We start from the raw sequence: 20,330 nt of genomic DNA on the forward strand, positions 1-20,330 counted from the left end.
GATGACCATGTCGTGTTTTCCACCATCACTCATCCCTTTCTATTGGCATAGAGCACAATATCAAGTGACAATGTCTCAGACTTCAGCAATCTAATCTAGCACATGGATGAAATTCAGGCTATAGGTCCAGGGTCCTCTCGATCATGCTAGTCAGAATCATGGAAAGGGTCGGCAATCCGACGGTGCTGCTGAGGTCCCCTGATATCTTCAATACCCCCAGATCATCATGATAACTATCCCCATTAAAAAAATCAGACGTTTTGTGGTGTGGCTTATAGTGTCCCTCATTTATACCGCCACAATCTTTAGCAATATGGAGCAAGTCTAAAGGGACGATGTGCATCCAAAAGAGGAAAGTGGGTCTATATTTCACGTGATGACTCAGCACTCGATTGATGGCTGTAAATTTTGGCAATATCTCGTTACACAATGGACTAGATGAGTTGTGTCTATACCTTTCGTTAGGATGCATTTCATCTTGTGAACTCATCCAACACTGCCTGTTCTGAAAATTTGACTTCCCAAATAATGTTCGCATCGGGGTAATTGTCGATGATGCAAGATTCAAATGTCTCCGACGCCACTAGACAGGCCCTCGGGCGTGAAAACAATTAATAATCATGTCTGAATTTCTCGCCTCGTACTCCGTTCCTTATATATAAGTTCATTTGGTCTATAAATCGTCACATAACAGTATCATCGTACTGTGGAATTACATTTCTCGTTTGCACCGAGTCCAACAGCCCCACACTACTTCCTCATCAGCAAAACTCCTTCAACCTCAACATCGCAAACCCTTGAATCTAGACCGTCAAGTACAACAAACCATTATAAAAATGACGACAGCAGCATTCAGATATATCGACCCTGCTTCGTACGATCCCAACGCCACAGAGCCATTCAAAAAAGCATGGGGCAAAGTCGACGGACCAGGCCGCTCCTACCAACTCACAGAACTGGAGCGCAAAGTGGAGGACATCCGAGGCCAAGAATCGAACTTCACAACGGACAATTCCGGCTTCGCTTTATACAACTCACCCGCAAAGGAGACCGCATTTACCGACGACGCCAAAGTGCGAGCGGGGTACTACGCGGAAGTAGAAGAGTTACTCCGCAAGAAACTGCCCGGCGTGAAAAAAGTAGCCATCTTCGACCACACCATCCGTCGGCGGACGCCAGGCTCAGCACGCAGTCCTGTACAGCTGGTTCACGTGGACCAGACACCCAAAGCTGCTGAGGCCAGAGTGCGTCGCCACCTGCCTGAGGATGAAGTAGAGGAGCTATTGAAGGGTCGATACCAGATTATCAATGTCTGGCGTCCGATTGAGAATCCGGCTTCTGATTTCCCGTTGGCGCTGATTGATTGGAGGAGTATTGCTCCTTCTGATTTTGTCAAGGTTGATCTTCTTTATCCGAAGGAGTGGCAGGAGAGTGGAGAGGTAGCGCCTGATTCTGAGTCGATCTTTTCTACAGAGGGGTATGAAGTCAAGGGGGAGACGTATGCTATCGCTCCTAATGAGGAACATCGTTTCTTTTACGCTAAGGATATGACGCCGGAGGAAGTCATGTTCATCAAGTGCTTTGATTCGAGGAGCCACACTATGACTGAGGGGAAGACGGATATTGCTCATGGGTCGGGGCATACTGCTTTCTTTGATCCGCAGACTCCTGCTGGATCGCCAGGGAGGCAGAGCATTGAAGTTAGATGTCTAGTTTTTTACGAGTAGGCACATTAGAGTTCCTATGTCGCAACGAGTGATGCAGTTCATGTCTTGTGTATATGTTCTCTCCTATTTATATCTATATTACTCATGTCTTTACATATATATTCACATCATATCCCGAGATAGGTGGGGCTCGACACTTATCTCCCAATTTCTTGGCTGTGTCATTGGAAGGCGCCTCTGATAAAGACCTTTCTATGCGAAAGCTCCGTTAAAAAGATATTTGGATTACCAATTGACCCGTGGCAATATTGTGTGTTTAGTGAGTCACAGAATATCTATCTAGCCCCTCTTCAACACATATATATATTCTAAAAGACATCCCATTGATACAAACTTCATAGATGCATAGCTTGCATAGCTTGCATAGCTGTTCTGTTTTCTCATTACACAAAATTTGCCCAAACAGGCGGGTAAACAGTGAGCCCTAACGCCGATAACCCCCTTCATCGAAATATACTAACATCTACAGGATTGAAAAAATGTCATCCACATCAGAGATACGAAACAAACCCAAAAACTGGACAAAGGGAGAATATCTAGTCTCCACCGACACATCCCTAATTCCGATCGACACCTTAAACACCTGGTATGCGGGCGAAGAATTCTACTGGGCAAAGCCAATGCCAGAGCCCGCATTGCGCGAAACATTACAGAACTCCCTCTGTTTCGGACTATACCACAGTTCAAGCAATTCAGACAAGACACCAGGGAATAAAGGATCGCCAGATTCGACTCTCGAATTCGTCGGCTTTGCACGCTGTGTCACAGACTACACAACGTTTCTCTTCTTGACAGACGTCTTTGTCCTGTCCTCGCTCCAGGGCCTCGGTCTGGGAACGTGGCTTGTGACCTGTGTGCAAGAGGTCATTGAGTCGATGCGTTATTTGCGGAGATCGTTGCTGCTTACTGGGGATTGGAAGCGGTCGGTGCCGTTTTATGAGAAGGTCATGGATATGGAGCTCATGATATGTAATCCACCCGTTGAGGGGAAGGATGCAGTGGGCTTTGCTGTGATGCAGCGGAAGTCTTGGGGGGGGCTCCTGGGTTTGTGGGAAAACCCTAGATTTATATTTTGAAAGTATAGAAAGGGTTGATTCTGAGGTTATCATATTATATATAGTGTTAGTGTGGATGAAGGTATAGTTTGTTCAGAAGAGACGCTTTTGATTCCATCTGCTCATAGCTCATATGATTCATAATCAAACATTATATAAGAGAATATAAGAGAATAAGTCGCCCAAATTACCATTTCATGTGTGCTCCACGCCGAAATCTTGGGTCCTAGGTCCAAAAAGTGAAATTTAAACGGTCGTCAAGAAATCATCCGGTCACTTTGCCTCTCTAGTCAAACCCATAGCCCCCAGTGGTAGACCCTAACGTATCCCACGGAACAGAAGTAGGACCAATCCAATTCTGCGGATGCATTTGCCCAAAGCTGGAATGCATGGTGTGCTCACTGGAGGTTGATGCAATAGTTGGTACCGGTGATCCGGATTGTGAGTGTGGATGTGAGAGGGCATAATTATCCTGCATTGTCATTCCCGGGGAGAGATTTTGCATTGAGAGTGGGGTTTGGATGCTCGGTAGGAGGTGGTTGTGGGACTGGGATTGGATATTGGCTTGATTTTGTTGGTGTTGGACTTGGGCTTGGACTTGAGCCTGGGCCTGGGCTTGGGCTTGTAGATGAGATTGAGAGTGACTGAGTGCTTGGGGGTTGTACTTTGCCGAGGCAACATCGCTGGTGTGTATATTAGTCACCAGTCCAGGTTTGAGAGGAACTAAGGGTGGGAGTGTAACTTGGACATACATTATCTGTCGAATTGTAGGGACAGCCTTGCTGCAGAAAACACTGCGGACTGAGAGCGAGGCGAACATATCTAGTGCTCGATCGAGAATCTCTTTGATCTCTTCATACTCGTGCTGGCTCTCGGGAATGTGTAGGATGACAGCCAATGTGACTGCAGCGTGGAACGCGTGGAAACTGCCGAGTCCACCAGTATACCATTTGTAGGGCTTGAACGATGGTGTTTCGAGGAGAATTTCAAAGATGGAAAGTGAAGCCTTGGCAGAAGCGATGCACTTTGCCCTTGTAGCGCATGTTTCGGGTGTAATCTCGCCTTGTAGGTAGCGGCACAGACCTGGGCGGAGGAGGAGGAGAAGTAGTTGATGGATCTGGCTGTAGAGGATATGGTGGTTGGCTTGGTGGTGAACGAGTAGGGGCTTGTTTGTATCGGGTGTGTAGCGGGCATCGACCATTTCCCGGACAGATATGATTTCCGCTTCGAGGTGGGAAGTGGTGAAGCGGGATGTATTTGGGTAGCTGAATATTGTTTCGCAGACCTTCGAAGAGATTCTGTATAGTCGGAAATTCAAAAGGAGGTATGTCATCTGTGTTGGGCGGGGAAATGGCGAAGGTGGTGGTCTTTTCATGCTTGGGCTGGTGAGCAAGTCGACGTCGTCGATATCTGCAGGCATTTTCACATCCTGTGTTAGACTCTGCTGCTCGAGACTCCCAAATGCTGTGTTTTGGATGGTGTACAGCATCATTAATCCGGCCCAGACCCGTCGTCGCTCTTCTCGCTCAATTGGCCCAAGATTGAATCGTTCTGGGTCTAAATGACATCCCATCGATATTGCAACATGATGTGTGAATCCTAGCAATGTCCAAACCGGTAGACCACGGTGGACTCTGGCGTAATTTATGAGTACTAGAGCTTGTAATGAGTTGATCGAATGCCGGGACATCACCCCATCGGCAGCAAGGCACCGCAACGCGGCAGATCGATACCGCGCTGACAGAACTTTAATATTCCGGCTAACCGCACGCTCTCGCCCCAGATCCGCCAGGAGAGGGTGATCATCATCAAGTGCGCTTACGGCGATAGAAAGAATGGCGAACAGCAGAGCCAACCATGATGTAGACACACTGCTTGGATCATGACAGAAATGCTGATACTCAGCCTCGAACGTCAGGTCGTGAAGAATATGAAAAACCTAACCTATTGTCAGCTAGCGTCTCCCCATTTCTGTCCACATGACATACCGTAGAAAAGACCTGAAAATACACATCTTTAAGGGTATCACAATACCGACCAGGCGGCAGAATTCCCAACAGCTCCGCACGCGATATACTTCCATTCTTGGCCAACGGGATCTGTAGATCATCGTCGTCCTCCGCGACATCCGTATCTAAATTGTGCAAACATTCCGCGGCGGGGCTGTTCGCCACTAAAGACTCCCATTGCGAAGCTAGTGGCACATAGCGCACATGACCCGAAGGCGAAGTCCGAAGCGTGCCAACATTATCCAACATGGGGCCGAGGGAGTCCCAAGTCTCCAATCCAGAGCCAATATCAGGCTCGGAGAAACTACCAGCTGCACTCGTCCCACCCAGTGGCGAGACTGCGCCACCGGCGGGTGTGCTAGCGTGTGAGTTCATCTGTTTTTGGAGCATGGCTTCCAGGTTCCGAATTCGTGCTAGCAATTCGTTCTGCACTGCGCTGTCGCCGGGGGAAGATTGCTCGGTTGAAAGCCGCGGTTGGCCGAGGTAGATGCAGTCTTCGGCGCCTAGACCACGCCGCACGCATGTTTGACATGGCCGGCCGTCGCGAGAGCATCGGATCTTGCGAGTTCGGCAGGCCTGGCAGCTGATAGGAAGGCGCTTGCCTGTGGAACGGGATGAGGCCATAGATGTGGGATGGAAGTCGAGGTGCACTGGAGTGAAACGCATTTACCTCCTCGTCTCGAGGGGCCGTCTTGAGGGGCTGCCGAGAAAGAACGCGAAGATTGTCGAGTGGAGAGGAGCCGCTGTTTAGGAAAATGGAATGGCCGGTTTCAAAAAGGGGTACTCGGGTACTCCACGATACAGGTTGTGGGTATGGATGGTTTGATCTGTTCATGAACTCATAGGGAAATAGTACATTGGATGGGGGGGGCATTTTCACAGAGATATAAGCGGAGGGAGTCTTCTATATTCCCCAATTTGTAATAGGAGGCAACCCTTTTATTTTGCAGCTACATCGTGCGTTAATCGGAGTGAAGATTAGCGTCATAGTGATTTGCCCCTGTTAAGCTGCGGGCTAAATCGAAAAGAGTAAAGAAAATTATCAAAAGGGTCTAGGGGTTTGAAGGTGACAACATTCCTAATACGGGGAGACCGATGCATATGAAACCTTTCCAGAATCGAAATCGAAAAGGGTCCATCAGAGAGCGGAGATGAATCTCCGATACTAACTGAATGTAGTATAGATCGTAAATCACTGAATTGTTGATTTTAGCCCGAATTGGGACACCTTCCATGGGTAGCATCATTGCTCGGGCCTTCCGAACCCATCTCGGGGATTATCGTAAAGACCGAAGTGCGAGTATAATATCAAGTCCAGAGTACGGAGATGTGGGCTGTTTTTTTTTTTTGTTTTTGACAAGTTGTTCAAGCTGTTGCCACAGGATGCTAAGCCACACAGATTAATCCCTTGCTTCAGCTTGTTCACGTAACAAGTGCTGAACTGCGCCATAGGGACTCCAATATACGAGGGTTGATTGGTCAGGGTGATATATCCTTAGCCACAATTCATGCGCCATGACAATCCGGTCGACCGTGCATATACTTGGTTGGAATTCCAACACGTGAAAAAATTCTGACTTTTCAGCTCCGACGTCAGTGTCAGTTCCAGTATGGTTCGGTGGATATAGTTCTTATTTTTCTTTCTAGATCCGAGACTTGATTGAGATTGTCCCAAGTATATTTAAAAGATAGTTGGCTATATAGGTAGATCGTTTAATATAAATCAATTCATGAACATCTCTCCGTCCTGAAATATGTCCCTTTGTGTATGCTCGGACCCTCCGTTCCTGGCTTTCGGCAATCCGGTAACTTTTTAACGTTAAACTAGTTCATGGCTTTGATTCCGAGTTAAATCCGAAAAGAATCTTTTTTGAGAAACGAAATGCATGTAAAAAAAAGAAAGGTCCATGGAATGAGAAGTATGTGGCAAATAATCTCGGGGATCATTCAGGGGAATCAATTGTTCCAAAGCATCATACAACATAGGTGGTTCAAGCTAGTGGCCCGAAACGTGTAGTAACTTATGTATTCACATCTGGTGATTGAGTAGAGATCATCCCACCGCGGAAGTGTCGAGGACATTCCAGCGATCGGATACCCATTCCATCGCTAGGTTGCAAGGATCAGAGAGTATACTCAGGGAATTAGCATATGAGCTCCGTGGATCATTAGCCATCGGTCGAACGGCGAATTATGCATTCAACGCTGATCGCCGGTTCTGCTGTGGGGGAGCTCAGGGCTGAAACCGGGGGCAAAATACAGTCCAATTTGAATATGTTTCAGCCTAATAATAAGACCGCTTGTTTTACTTGGTGGCTTCGGTAATTCTGGGGCAAATTAAAGCCGCAAATTTAACCGTGAAGAGTGAAGTAAACGAGGCTATTGAAATAATACCAATCAATAGGATACACCTCGACTTCTGGGTTTGCAATTGAAATTGCGTTATCACAAGCGCCTGCCCTCAAGCTCTGCCAATAGGGGGTCAAACTGCCTTGGCTGTTCCATCGGTCGATTCAATGTGTTGCGTCTCGCCAACCACACTGGTCGCACGCTTCGCTCCCGCGTCCTGATCCACGACCCGGTCACCAAACGCAGCAGCCACTTCTTCGAGAGTCTTCTGTTTAGTTTCCCTGCAGGAGTGTTAGCCTTCTTTCTCTCTCTTTCTCTCTTCGCGGATGAAAACCGAAATAGGCCAACGACTTACGGGAAGTAAAAGTAAGCGATAACCAAGAAGAATGCAGAACATGCTACAAAGACGTAGTAATAGTTCTCGTGAATGTTGGCAAAAGCACTAGGTCCAGCCTCGGTGACTGTTTCGGTGAAGAGGTTAGCGATCGCATACAGGAAAGCATGATCCTTCATAGATATCAAACATACTGCCAACATTGACGATGAAGTGAGATGCAGCGGCAAGACCCATGACCTTGCTGCGGAGAGCAATTGGAAGGACCTCGGCGCCATACAGCCATGTGGTACTGTTGAGCATGCCATCTACAAAGAAAACGAAAATCAGTCAACCATAAATCCTTGTAACTCTGGTGCGAGTCCGTACAATAGCAAACCACAAACAGGTAGATTCCAAGAATCGCAAAGCCCTTTCCGATGCGGTTATCGGTATTCTGGAACTCTCTCTGCATCACCGCGGCGTAGATTTCGATCAAGACAATGCCAGCCAATCCGGTGAGCAGCATCCTATGGCGGTTAGCGGACATGCAAATTGATAACCCACAAAATCCCACTTACTTCCGACGTCCCCACTGGTCGGTCATGTACATTGTAGTGAGCGAGTTGGACAAAAACGCGACGGTACCGTAGACTGCAGCCAAAGCGAGGATCGAGTGTGATCCAATTCCAAGGCCCTTGTATAGAATAGCTGAGAGAGATTTTAGCATTCTAACAATTATAACTCCTGGATGCGCACCCAAGACTCACTCTGGTAATACTGAATGACATTGACACCCGTCAAACTCGTCATCGTCTGCACCGCAATAGACCTATACATCCATGTCAGCTTCCACCCACACATACACACACACACACACACAACCTAGCAAGGAAGAAACAAACTCACACAAGCACCCGATGTCTAAACAATTTGAAAATCTCTCGGTAGGAAGTCATCTCCCTTTCCATCTCATACTCAATCTGCGCCTTCATAAGTCCAAACTCCTCCTCCATCTCGTGAAGCACAAGGCCACGACGAATGCGCGCAAACTCGCTACGCGCCATTTCAACCTTCCCAACGCGAATCAACTGCCGTGGCGAGTTAGGCATGAACGTTGCAAGACCAATGAACATGATGACTCCCCAAGGAATCTGGATACCCAAAGGTAGACGCCATTGCACGGGGCCGTAGGGAGCATAACTACAAGCGTAGCCGACCCAATTCGACATCATAGTTCCGAACGAGATACCGCAACCGGAGATACCACCGATCAGACCGCGGTATCTCGGGTCCGATATTTCACTCAGGTAGATTGGGACCGTTGCGACCATGCCCCTGGGAAGTTGTTAATTCTGGCCAGGTGTGTATAGATCTAGATGTATGACTTACCCTACTGCGAAGCCGGCTAGCACGCGGCCGGCCAGGAACATGCCGATGTTAACAGAGGCGGTTTGAATGACTGTGCCGATTGTCACGATAATGCACATCATTTGCATGAAGCGGATACGGCCGAGTCGATCCCCGACAAATGTTTGTGTCAGGGCACCGACGGCTTCGCCAGCAATGTACACGGCCACAACCTAGGATAGTCAGCTTCTAGGTGTGTTCTGTCAGATTGAAGGGCTAAATGGCTGCACATACAGCTCCTGTGAGGCCATTTGAGGGCTTTTGCATATAATCAATCCAGCTTTGGTGGGCAATCGCTAGTCAATCGTTAATTCGAGTCGCAAATATAGGATGTGGGAATGGGCATCACTCACTGGTTGTGGCAATGCCAGTATCGAATCCCTATTCTATCATTAGAGCTAACGTCACGTAGTACAGAGTCCAGGATCATTTAGTCTTGGGACGAGAAATCAACCTACAAACAAAAACGTGCCTATGGCAGCAAAGAAAGCAATCCCGAGCGAATACCACAATGTCATTTTCAAGGATGCTTCTCCGGAATCAGACAGGGATAAGAAGTGAGGAGAAAATGTCGATCAAGAATCTAAGAGCTACCGCGGTATATTAACTGGTCTCTGATCACAGCCGGGCTACGTCCGATGGGCCGAGGATGGGTCACACGAGAGGACATAGAGACAGACGATAGACACGTTCACTGTCGGAGGAGAGCCGAGAGAAGAGACCCTTGATTGGCATGAGCCTTTTAGCCTGAGAGATTGGGAGGTCCCCCCGGAATGCGGGGGTCGGGGTATCTCCTGCCGCGATCTTCGCTCTCTACACGGAGTAGACCCAATGATATTCTCACTCTCGAGATGTCTTACCCGGTCTACGGAGTAGATTGCTCTGAATTCAATTCTACTCGCGGGTTACCATTTTAGGACTGCATTTACTTCATAAGTCTTGGCGCCCTTCAAATTTTGTTCTTGACTTTCTGCTGTCCGATTGTATGTTTACTTCTTTTATAAATATGTGCAGGCTGAAACAAGGAAATATGGGTTTCTTGGACATGGTCTATATCGCTCGGGTCCAATGTTGTCAGGTGCTTGAGAAAACCCCGGTGTGCCAAGTTTACACCAGATCATGATGTAGTCCACCGGTGACAGCCTCTCTTTTTCTTTTTGACGGGTGATCACTAATCTGGTATCGTGGGAACAAATGAAACCAGGCAGACTTTGATACAAGTCTCACGACACTCCACTGGTACAAGTGGACCCATATTGAGGATGTGTATGGGGTCTTGGCAATAATTGGGGCATACCTATAACCCACTCTGACGGTCGAGATGTCTACAGCATACAAAGTAAACATTTGGTTGAGAACCCCAATACCATGGACAGTAAAGCATAAGAATGCAATGTACCACTACGACATTGGCAGCTACTAGCAGCTCTACTGTGAAGCAAAAATGATCATTCAAAGACTCGTAATCCGGTAGTCATAGATGGTGTTTTTGAATAGATGAATTCCTATTTCATTTTTCCATTGCCAATGTCATATATGCTCCGCAAAAACAGCGAAGCACTTTGTGCAATGCAGGAAACCCAGAAGCCGAACAAGGAAATTGAACAATCTAGAAAACGAGGGCAGCACCCTTGGTCTTCTTGTCACCACTGTAAAAAAAAAAAAGATACGTCAGTATTGAGGATCAAAACAATGGAATGTGCAGATGCAACATACCCCAGCTCGAAGTGCTTGCAGCGCTTCAGGGCGAGCTGCTTCTTGGCCTTGCAAGCAGTGCACTCGAGACGCAGAACGACCTTCTTGGTGGTCTTGGCCTTCTTGTGGAAGACGGGCTTGGTCTGACCACCGTAACCACTCTGCTTCCGGTCGTAACGGCGCTTACCCTGGGCGAAGAGGGAGGCCTAAATCACAAAAAAAAAACATCAGCAATAGCTCACGACTACCATCCTGGTATCGAGGGCACTAACCTTGCCAGCCTTGTACTGGGTGACCTTGTGCTGTTGGTGCTTGTGGCACTCCTTGGACTTGCAGTACGTCCGGCGGGTTTTGGGAATGTTGACCTGTGCGGAGAGATGTCATGAGCTTTTGTCCTTCGGTCTGATTGTGCGAAGATCAATGTCAATGTGGTTCGTGCCCCGAAATCCGATTCGAAATTAGTGCCGTCGCAAAGAGATAGGTCGCGTTGTCCGTGTTGTAGATATCTTTGGGCGAAAAGCGTGGTTGGGTATTTGGAATTCAAAAAGGATCGCGGGGTGCATCCATTACGGTCTGCTTCTCGAATCCTCGATTTCGTCACCAAGTGTTGTTATTGCAGGTTTCGCCACACATTCCCTCTTCAATGCCAAGTTTCAAATTGCATAATGCGAGAATCCGGTGTAAAAAACAGATGGTTGGGTGATTCATAATGTGGTGGTTCGTGACGGTCGGCGGATTTGACGATTTCGAGGTCGGCCACACAGTGGACATCTCACAATCTCTTCACGACTCGAGGAATTTCGAATGGCCGGGGCTTGAACACTTTGACATATCTCGTAGGGTGATATCCTTACCATTTTGACTGACTTGGCCGGATAGCTGGGTGGTGGTCGTTGGATTGTCGCTTGTCAGAGGAGAGCAAGTGCGATTGTTGGGTTGTGGGATTTCACTCGCTTAGGCCCTATCGGGTGGACGCTAACCTTTTTAGGTGTCGCCAAGAAGGCTATGCTGAGTCATTTATAAAGTTTCTGCCTTAGGCATCCTTGACATCTCTGACTTTAAATGGTTTGCTCTCTATTTCTAGCACCTATATTGTATTCTATCATACAAATCCTTCTCCTAGTACTATACTTTCACCTACTCCATACCAGGTTTGGCCCTTCATCAATTCCAACCCCTTTTCATGACCTATCACCCATTGCCCTTCAGATGGGTCCCCCAATCTCCTCCACACATTTGAGCGGAGTTCATGATTGAGATCCTCGATCTGATAAACAAGTTGCGATGCCTTTTTCTCGAATTCCTCCAGGGAATATAACTCTCTTTGGGGGGGACCACTGGTTGTAATAAAGCGCCCAATGGTGATGTGTGCAGACGGGACGGTATACCTAGCCGCGATTGGACAGTCAGATTGAGTAATGATGTTGTGAAGATCATTCCGCAGATGGTGATACGTAAACTTGTCATCTTTTCCACTGTACTCGTAGTGATCTTCCTCTCCAGCCGCGGGAACAAAGCTCAGAGCAATAGCAGAAGTATCGTAGCTGATTACTGGCTTGACCAACCGGGCACGGTGGGTGAGAGTGTAGTTTGCCAGTTCTGCTACGATTCCGCTCATCTCAAGAGAAGAGGAAATCTCATCGATCTCAGGCCCTGTTAATGAAGACCTGATCTCGAGTGTGGTCATGTGCAGATGATCCGGGGGTACGAGCCAGAGACCTATATTGTGGGACAAGAATTAAAACCGTCTCTTTACGTTTTGTACAGATCATATATAGCACACACCAGGTCCAATTAAGGGTTCAATCTCTTGCTGAATCTTGTAGACCAAGTCCCGGATATGCTGCGGCGGGCGTGCCCAAAAGGCAAGGTTATGTCTGGAGTCGACGAAGTCTGTCGACCCCATCTTTGCCTCGAGGACTTGAGACAAAATCTCATCTTCTTTCCATTTGCAAAATCCAGGTTGGCAGATTTCGTCTCTGAAAGAGGCATTTCTATTGCTTCTATGGGTCTCATAGGCAATCTGCAATTGTGTCTGGATGGAACTCTCAGCATTTGGTTATTCACAATTGAGGACGCAAGCCTACCGGGTCATTTTCACAACGAGTGATCAATTGTTGAAACTGATTCTCAGCTGTTACGTGTGTTGGTTCATTGGCCATGTTGAGTTCAGAGTCCAATTGACTGGTTTGGGTCGGGGCCAAGGGTTTCAGCGGGGTGGATGGGGTAAAACTATACGCAAGTGAGGAATTTAAAAAGATTTTATACGATCGATTTTTTGGATAGTAGGTATAGACAAGAACCTGGAGGTACCGCTATATTCAATCACTAGTCAAAAAATCGTTTTTTAAATCACTTGATACTTTCCAATATGTCAATCTCATCACGACTAGTCCATTATATATCTTGGTGAATTATGAAAGAAACTTCATTTTCAAAAAATGGTGCTCCAGGGGCTTACTGCTAGAATTTAACATAATAAGCTCATTTAAGGTACTATCTCGTTTTCCTTCAATAATCCTGATCATAGTGCTCCCTACACCACGTATATGTCGTCGCAAGTCAAGTGAGGCTCCGACGTGATCAGGCAATAAGGCCGCAGGCCCCCCACCAAAACCCCGCCGGGCTCACATCTTCTCTCCAACTCTTATTGACAGGAGCTGTCTAACTACATTCCGGCCCATACCTTGCTCTAATACCACTATCGAAACCGAGAAAGCCACAGTCTCTTCATTATGCTGATCAAGTGCGTTTCTCAGTTCCAGCATGGCCCCGTCATTACACCGCATGACCCCGAACCTGGAAAAGGTCAACCCCAGAGCCGCAAACTAACATGTGGCGTCCAAATAGGGTCCGAACACTCACCGGAAAGGAGATCGAGCTTGATATCGAGCCTGACTACAAGGTAAACCACCCGCCAGCCTTCATGCGTTTCCGGCTCCTCCCCGCACGGAACACTCCACCCTTCGACTGAAACCACACCGAACAAGCCTCCGCCATAAAATGGCTTTTTAAATCCGCTTATACTGATACGGACGGTCTCATACAGGTCTCCCGGATAAAGGAGCGTGTCGAGGAAAAGGAGGGAATTCCCCCGGTCCAGCAACGACTCATCTTCGGCGGCAAGCAGATGTAAGAAACCACTCTTGAGTCATTTCATTGCATTTTTCTACTATCAAAAACAACATCAAACTAACAAATTATCACAAACAGGGCGGACGATAAGACAGCCTCAGAATATAACCTCGAAGGTGGTGCCACGCTCCATCTCGTGCTTGCTCTACGTGGAGGATGCGCTGCGATGTCGATGTAAAACCTTTTTGTCATTTTTAGATACCATACTTCTGCAGCAATGTGAATCCGTTGAGGAACAATAGTGCTTGTCCATTTCGCATCCCATTCGGCGGGGATTGGAGCTGTGGGGACTGCGGCGAAGCGATGGGATTTGAGCTCGAATGGCGAGGCCGTGTTCTGGATTGGATCCTTTTTATCTATTTGCGCCCGTTTTTCCAAGAAAATAAGCTTCTCTCATGGATTAGCTTGGTTTTGCTATACCATTCCTAACTCTATCTCCAGGCTTTGGATGTTGCATATGTCTACTCTAATGGCGCGCAATCCCGCGGGAGATATAATGCGACTATTACTGCTGAGAGTATTTTTTTTTATGAAACACCGAGAGATAGGGGTTATAATGCTAAGCCCAGCTGAGCTGAGGATCGAACGCTATAAGGTACGTTCAAAGTCCTTCGCATTGGACAAACTATGTCCGTATCAATCTGACAGACACAACCGGATTTAGGGACAAAATGTATTTTTTCTCTTGGAAATTTATGAAAATGAAACAAATAAATTGCAAATGAGGTGCTTCTCACCTCGGGTATCAGGACAAACCCAAACTCCTTGCTCCAAATTGATCGAAAATGTTTAGCTACCTATGTCCCATATGGGTAAATATATAGAAGGCCACTTTCTGGAGACCCTGAAAATTACAACAAAATTGATCCGAAGATCACGACATGTGTCGTCGCTTTGCGGGCATGAAAATGCTTGGCGCTGGGCGTCGACGCATGATGCCCGAGCGGGGCGGAGGAGGCCCGGAGGAAGGCGGGCGGGAGGAAGGAAGAGAAGAAATGGGAGGAGCGGGGAGGGATGAAGAAGAGGAGAATGTCTCTGCACTGTGAGGCGGGGAAGTTGCACGGCGCTTCAGCTTGGGATCGGTGGCCACAGCCGGTGACTTCTTTGCGCTGGGCGCATCGCTGCTAGATGCAACACGGGGCGAGGGTGAGGAAGAGGAGGAGGCGGCGGAAGTCAGTGCGCGTAGTCGCGCCTCATTCCGGGCCAGCACAGGGTGCTGGAGTGAGGGTGAAAGCGTGCTGGGGCGGCTGATGCGTGGGGCAAGTGGTTGCGGCTTTGACATCGGCTGTGGTGTCGACTGCTCGCCGGGGCGGCGGTGTTCTTCAACCAAGCCAATTGGCGCGCGCTTGACTTGCGAGGCACGATTGTTGAGAGACTTGGTCGGCATTGTCAGCGCGGTGTTGCGCTTCTGCGGCTGGAAGATGCTGGGCTTCTTATCATGCCCGACCATCCTGCGATCATATGTAGCATGACGTTGTCGCACGGAGGGTCGTGATCCAGCCATGCGCAAGCCCTTGCCCTCAGGGATAAGCTTCGGAGTGAGGAGTGCACGCTTGGCACTAATGCCATCAATTGCCATCTTCATTCTCTCTGCATCGGCGTCAAGGGAACGTTGGACTTGGTCGTGGAGATCACAATAGACCCCATACCAGTTGTTGGTACTTTCCGGGAGTTGATACTTCTCCCAATCCGGGATATCTCGTTTAATAAGCTCAAGCCACAGTTCTTCATCTTCTTCGGCGAGGTGTGGGGATGCGAGCTCCATAGCATGCTACAAAATTCAAAGAAATGGTATTAGTATGTGATTTCAAAATAATAAATGTAGTGGAAATTATAAATGAAGTGCAAGTGAAGTAATAGAGAGTGACGTTGAGCAACACGTACCAGCTTTTCAGGGTTATGAATATTAAGCAAGATAGGGCGCGCAAGTGAGTACGGCATCGCGCCCAGATCATCCAGATCTGAAAATCACATAGTTAGTATTTAATCATCTGAAAAGTGTGATATTGTATTTGGCCTATACCTTTCACAAAGCGAATAGCCGTGGCTGTGGCCAGGTGAAGCAGTGATGGGGCCGGCATCTTTATGACGGCAATGGTTCGAGCCGAATTGGGTATTATAAGATGTGTCACATAGGGTGAAAGCAATCTGATTATAGCACAGCAAAGCAAATGTACAAGTCGCTTTTAAATAAGGGACAGATAAGAAGATGCTAGATGGGATGCTATTCTCATGGTTGTAGATGGTAGGAGTCTCGGCTTTAAATAAATGGATGATCACGCGGGTTCGGCTGGCTATCGCTGATTGGCTATCTAAGACTCCATACATTCAATGCTTTATTTCATGTTCTTTAATCTAATGTTTCATGTCTATAGTTACGGAGTCAAGATAGTGTTGATCTGGTCATTGTATAATTAGATATCTGCTCAAGTGTCGAGTGAGGACTTTCGTCATCAACTTGATGATTTCCGCTATTATTTTTGCGCAATCATTCATACTGACAACTTCTCCAAATTACCTTGGTATTGAATCATTGCAAGCTGGAACCAATAGGACAAGCGTTGTGGCTTTTTGACACAGTATTATATATTCCAACGGCTTCTTATTCATCTCGTGTCTCAGATTCATCTGTCTTTTGGAACTTATAGTTGGAAGCACGTGAGGCTCCACCTTACCACCAAACAGTGCAAACATCGTCTTGATAGCATCATCGAGGGGCATGGCAATGAACTTTTGAGAAATCAAAGATCAGTTTAGCATATCACTAAATTTTGTTGGCAGATCCAGAATCTAGAGGTATGTCATCTACATTATTTCATCCTGTCGTGATGCCCGTCTATATACACAGTGTCTTGAACAATTGTGCATAGCAATGTTAGCTGTACAGCTATCATTTGGACACCTTGAGCGCTGGATATAGACTCCCAATAGTGTTTATTAGAAGGCACCCTTCTCATCAATTTGCAGCTCTTCCGGCAACATCATTCGAGACCCGGAGTCAAACCCTCAGACACGTCTAACTCTCACACAGATAATCACAATGGCACCCCGCACACAGCTAGAGATCACCACTTCCTCTGTGATCCGCTTGGTAAAAGAGGAAGCTTCTTATCACAAGGAGCTTCTGCAGCAAGCTGAGCGTATCAAGAAACTGGAGGCCGATACCGCTGGTAATGACGAGAACCGCGAGTATACCCTGAAGCAAGAGGTATGTGTCTTTACCAAAGCTTTGCTTCTACCAAATCATCTTGCCTACCTATTTGCAACCTTGAATGCTGACATGGATGATAGCGCATGTCTCTTGAAGAGACCAAGAAGGTCCTGCCTACGTTGAAGGAGAAGATTGTGCAGGCTGTTGCGAACCTGGAAGCTCTGCTTGTGAGTGTAACATCCATCTTCTACCACCTACCTGTAGTCTTGGATTTTACTAACCGATTCTGATAGATCGAGGAGGGCAAGAAGGGTATGGAAAGCAATGTTGAGCATATTACTGCTGGCAAAGAGGCCATTGCCCAAGCTAAGACTGCAGAGCGTGAGATCTCGTGAAAGTGATGTCGATTATATCAAAGCTCAAAAAAATACCCGTAAGGTGGAATATTCCATAATATTATCCAATAAGTTGAATTCAGGCCCAACGCCAGACCATAAACCAGAACTCCATGCTAGTGCTAGTAATGTACATACGGAAATGCATTTTCAGCTAGTATCCATCTTCCCATTGAAGTCGTCAGGAAGTTCCTCCCCTTCCTCGAGCTCGGATAATTCGCCATCACTGATCGCAGAGATTTCACCTTCATCAATCATATTCGTGTCCTCCCGAGTAGATCCTGTTCCATCGATCTGGGCAGCTGTGACTTGCCGCAAAGGCGACGCAGCACCGGCAGCCCCGGGCTTCTCAACCTGCAGAGCAGATGATCGACCGGTCTCATCTTGGCCGTGCTGGGAAGGGGTCACGGCATCGCTCTCAGGACCAGGAGTGTTCCCACTGCTAGTCTTGCCCTTGGATGTGGCATCTGCCTCATCACCGTCTGCCCCCTCCTGCATGCCTTCCCGGCGCTCGACTTCCTCTTTCTCATCGCGGATCAGGCGACGAAGCTGCATCCCCTCGTCCACAATACGACCGAACTGCTCACGTCGCTCAGCCCAGGTCATGGCGTAATCCTTGCTTTCCTTCTCGAGATCTGCAATCTCCAGTCGCAATTTCTGAAGGTTCGCTGACTGGTCTTCGCGCGGCTTGAGCAGGCGGTTACTCGTAATTTTGTCCGTCAATTCATCGTAAGTCTTTCGTAAGGAAAGAAGTCGCTGTGCCTCTTCGAGCTGCCTTCGTAGATCGGCCGTACTTTCTCGTACAGACTGCATTGTCGACAGAATCTGAACTCGCTCAGTGGCATATCGCTGGCGTTCTTGCTCGTTGCTGGTAAGAAGGAACTGGACGCGCGCAATGCTGCCTTCAAAGGCAGCAAAATCGAGTGAGACATCCTCGCGGAAGTGGCGCCATTCCTCGAGTCTTTTCTGTTTCTCGGCTTCTGTTACGGTCGCATCGGAGTCGGCGTCTGTTTCTTCGGGGGAGGGGTGAGAGGGAGCGAGGAATGTGAGACAATGAGGGATTCGGGGTTCAATAGTCGTTTCGAAATTCGCTTGAATGGTTTTTCTTCGACGTTGAGGAGACGCGACTTGTGGAGCGCATCTGTAGCAGCTGGGGTGTTAATATTGACCTGGAAGGACAGAACTGGAGTGGACTCGACCTTCTTCTGGCTGACCCAGCAGCCCGTAAGAAGCCATCTTGTGTATCGAATTATGGAATTCGATATGACGGGCTTAATAGCACAGAATATATTGGAGATGTGCGCGACTTCAAGATGATCGAAGTGGGGAGGAACATGAAAAGTGAAGCTGAGCGGTCTGGCACTAAGAACTTCCGCCTTGAACCTTTATTGACCTCCAGGGTTTAATGGCTATTCTTCAACAATCAGCTGTGCTGCCTAACAAGATAATCGACTTTGGTTTACACAATTTAATCATAGCCCCAAGGCTTTTTGGCTAGAGACCAATTCATTCATACGCAGAATCCCTCGCGTGCTTAAGGATCACCCCGTATTCCGCAATCCAAAACTGTCTGCAAGCACGGCCTGGTGAAGCCACAGCCAGAGGCCCGATGGACTTTGTCTCCCAAAACTCTGTGACTGCTGTACTAGCTGCTAATATCGTTGTATCCTCTGTACTTGCCTCAGTCTCATCACCATGACTGAGATGTACTCCGGCCTCCATGTGGGCCAGCGGTTTTGCTCTCTGGAAGAGTTCAAAACAGTGGTACGAAGTATATCAGTCAGGCAACACTGGGAGCTTCGAGTGGCTAGAAGCAACAAGAAAAGCGTAGTTATCGGATGTCGATCATCACCAACTTGCTTCTTTCGTGTGGTCTGCCGCTCAAACAAAAATGCGACCTACATCACCAGTCTTCAAGACAGCCATAGTTGCCGCCGGAGTGCAAATTCCCCTGCGGCGACACCCGCTCGCTCTGAGGCTTCCCATGTGAGGTTTCTGCGAAGCGAGATTCCAAAGCTTTTCGATATGAAGTTGAAAATACGGGCCCAGGATGTCGTGGACGCTGTGAAACGCTACCACGGCTATGACATCTCCATGCGCCAGGCACAACGAGCGCTCACAAAAATTCAACCGCGGCATGGTGAGGGCCAGGATGAACCGGGGCTGGATCCCGACATGAGTGCAGAGGATCAGCAGTCGCCTGAGCAGTCCCCCGAGCCACAAGGAGAAGGGGCAGACGCATATGGGGAGATATCCGAGAATCGCTGGCTTTCAGAGCATCTCTCACCATCACTGATCGATGATGATAACATGTCCCCACACGACACCTCAAACAATCACGTATCTGCTCAGTCATCTAGTTCCCAAGCCCTGCCACCTCCACCCCAGGTGCAACATGTACCGATTCCCGCACAGAACCAACCCCCTTTCAACCCCAGTTCACACCAAATGACTCTACCACAATCGGGAGTCGAATATCAGACCGCTGCTACTTTACCAGTAGGAGTGATTGGACCTCCAAAAGACTACTCCAATCGCAGTGATCACGATGGCGTCCCCCAGATGGTTCTGACCAATTTCAAGATTGAGTTCACCTGCACAACCTGCGGGTCACTCAATCAGAGCTTTTTCCCAAATCAAGGAAATGTCACTGGTGCCAACTATATGACTCACCATACTGTACCAAATCCTGGCAACGCCCCAAGACACGCTGGGCCTACTCCCCAGGACGGTGTTGGTAGCAGTAGCAATGCAGTCGGCGAAAACCCTGCTTACGATATTAACGCCTCCAACACACCTACCATGCAGAATGCCTGGCCTGGTGGTGGTCTAGGAATTCAGATTGGACCGGCACATACCTAACATACCATTTTAAGAGTATGATGTCGGCCACCATATTATTGAGATCGGAACATGCGGCTGTGCAAACTCGTGCTTGCACACTCAGGCCCAAGCTAGCACGATCACTAGCTGACTTTATGCCTTACTATGCACGGCAATGTATGGTATTCGATGCTTTGGCCGTCCCGGGTTCTGAGTCTCTACGCATTCTATGAGACGGCAAGATCATAACTTTGGATATCCATTCTAG

The 20,330-nt window shown here is 48.0% G+C and overlaps 10 protein-coding genes across 10 annotated transcripts; 5 read left to right on the forward strand and 5 right to left on the reverse strand.

Annotated features, from left to right (window-relative positions):
* Window positions 1–836: 836 nt before the first annotated feature.
* N7500_003508 (uncharacterized protein) lies at window positions 837–1,727 on the forward strand (the record flags this gene model as incomplete). Its single annotated transcript, XM_056674654.1, has 1 exon — window positions 837–1,727. The coding sequence occupies one exon, from the start codon at window positions 837–839 to the stop codon at window positions 1,725–1,727; it is 891 nt and encodes a 296-aa protein (XP_056535179.1).
* Window positions 1,728–2,206: 479 nt separating this feature from the next.
* N7500_003509 (GNAT family N-acetyltransferase) lies at window positions 2,207–2,803 on the forward strand (the record flags this gene model as incomplete). Its single annotated transcript, XM_056674655.1, has 1 exon — window positions 2,207–2,803. The coding sequence occupies one exon, from the start codon at window positions 2,207–2,209 to the stop codon at window positions 2,801–2,803; it is 597 nt and encodes a 198-aa protein (XP_056535180.1).
* A 265-nt stretch (window positions 2,804–3,068) lies between these two features.
* Window positions 3,069–5,415, reverse strand: N7500_003510 (Zn(II)2Cys6 transcription factor; the record flags this gene model as incomplete). The annotated part of the gene is made up of 3 exons (XM_056674656.1): window positions 3,069–3,465; window positions 3,535–4,721; window positions 4,771–5,415. 3 exons carry the CDS (start codon window positions 5,413–5,415, stop codon window positions 3,069–3,071), a joined length of 2,229 nt encoding a protein of 742 aa, XP_056535181.1.
* Window positions 5,416–7,273: 1,858 nt separating this feature from the next.
* Window positions 7,274–9,381, reverse strand: hxt8 (uncharacterized protein; the record flags this gene model as incomplete). The annotated part of the gene is made up of 11 exons (XM_056674657.1): window positions 7,274–7,421; window positions 7,496–7,601; window positions 7,669–7,782; window positions 7,844–7,983; window positions 8,035–8,164; window positions 8,224–8,285; window positions 8,363–8,791; window positions 8,846–9,036; window positions 9,098–9,159; window positions 9,217–9,244; window positions 9,322–9,381. The coding sequence occupies 11 exons, from the start codon at window positions 9,379–9,381 to the stop codon at window positions 7,274–7,276; spliced, it is 1,470 nt and encodes a 489-aa protein (XP_056535182.1).
* A 910-nt stretch (window positions 9,382–10,291) lies between these two features.
* N7500_003512 (60S ribosomal eL42 domain-containing protein) lies at window positions 10,292–12,720 on the reverse strand (the record flags this gene model as incomplete). Its single annotated transcript, XM_056674658.1, has 7 exons — window positions 10,292–10,512; window positions 10,580–10,764; window positions 10,831–10,923; window positions 11,509–11,566; window positions 11,707–12,277; window positions 12,344–12,593; window positions 12,646–12,720. The coding sequence occupies 7 exons, from the start codon at window positions 12,718–12,720 to the stop codon at window positions 10,473–10,475; spliced, it is 1,272 nt and encodes a 423-aa protein (XP_056535183.1). The 3' UTR covers window positions 10,292–10,472.
* A 671-nt stretch (window positions 12,721–13,391) lies between these two features.
* On the forward strand, window positions 13,392–13,871 carry N7500_003513 (NEDD8 family protein RUB1; the record flags this gene model as incomplete). The annotated part of the gene is made up of 3 exons (XM_056674659.1): window positions 13,392–13,463; window positions 13,608–13,690; window positions 13,772–13,871. The coding sequence occupies 3 exons, from the start codon at window positions 13,392–13,394 to the stop codon at window positions 13,869–13,871; spliced, it is 255 nt and encodes an 84-aa protein (XP_056535184.1).
* Window positions 13,872–14,567: 696 nt separating this feature from the next.
* N7500_003514 (elongin A domain-containing protein) lies at window positions 14,568–15,774 on the reverse strand (the record flags this gene model as incomplete). The annotated part of the gene is made up of 3 exons (XM_056674660.1): window positions 14,568–15,464; window positions 15,578–15,654; window positions 15,717–15,774. 3 exons carry the CDS (start codon window positions 15,772–15,774, stop codon window positions 14,568–14,570), a joined length of 1,032 nt encoding a protein of 343 aa, XP_056535185.1.
* A 959-nt stretch (window positions 15,775–16,733) lies between these two features.
* Window positions 16,734–17,239, forward strand: N7500_003515 (putative tubulin-specific chaperone Rbl2; the record flags this gene model as incomplete). The annotated part of the gene is made up of 3 exons (XM_056674661.1): window positions 16,734–16,901; window positions 16,985–17,071; window positions 17,138–17,239. 3 exons carry the CDS (start codon window positions 16,734–16,736, stop codon window positions 17,237–17,239), a joined length of 357 nt encoding a protein of 118 aa, XP_056535186.1.
* A 150-nt stretch (window positions 17,240–17,389) lies between these two features.
* Window positions 17,390–18,475, reverse strand: N7500_003516 (uncharacterized protein; the record flags this gene model as incomplete). The annotated part of the gene is made up of 2 exons (XM_056674662.1): window positions 17,390–18,330; window positions 18,409–18,475. 2 exons carry the CDS (start codon window positions 18,473–18,475, stop codon window positions 17,390–17,392), a joined length of 1,008 nt encoding a protein of 335 aa, XP_056535187.1.
* A 459-nt stretch (window positions 18,476–18,934) lies between these two features.
* Window positions 18,935–20,101, forward strand: N7500_003517 (uncharacterized protein; the record flags this gene model as incomplete). The annotated part of the gene is made up of 1 exon (XM_056674663.1): window positions 18,935–20,101. The coding sequence occupies one exon, from the start codon at window positions 18,935–18,937 to the stop codon at window positions 20,099–20,101; it is 1,167 nt and encodes a 388-aa protein (XP_056535188.1).
* Window positions 20,102–20,330: the final 229 nt, after the last annotated feature.

The sequence above is a fragment of the Penicillium coprophilum genome (assembly GCF_028826855.1).
Source record: "Penicillium coprophilum strain IBT 35676 chromosome Unknown utg000002l_segment0_segment1, whole genome shotgun sequence".
Lineage (NCBI taxonomy): Eukaryota > Fungi > Ascomycota > Eurotiomycetes > Eurotiales > Aspergillaceae > Penicillium > Penicillium coprophilum.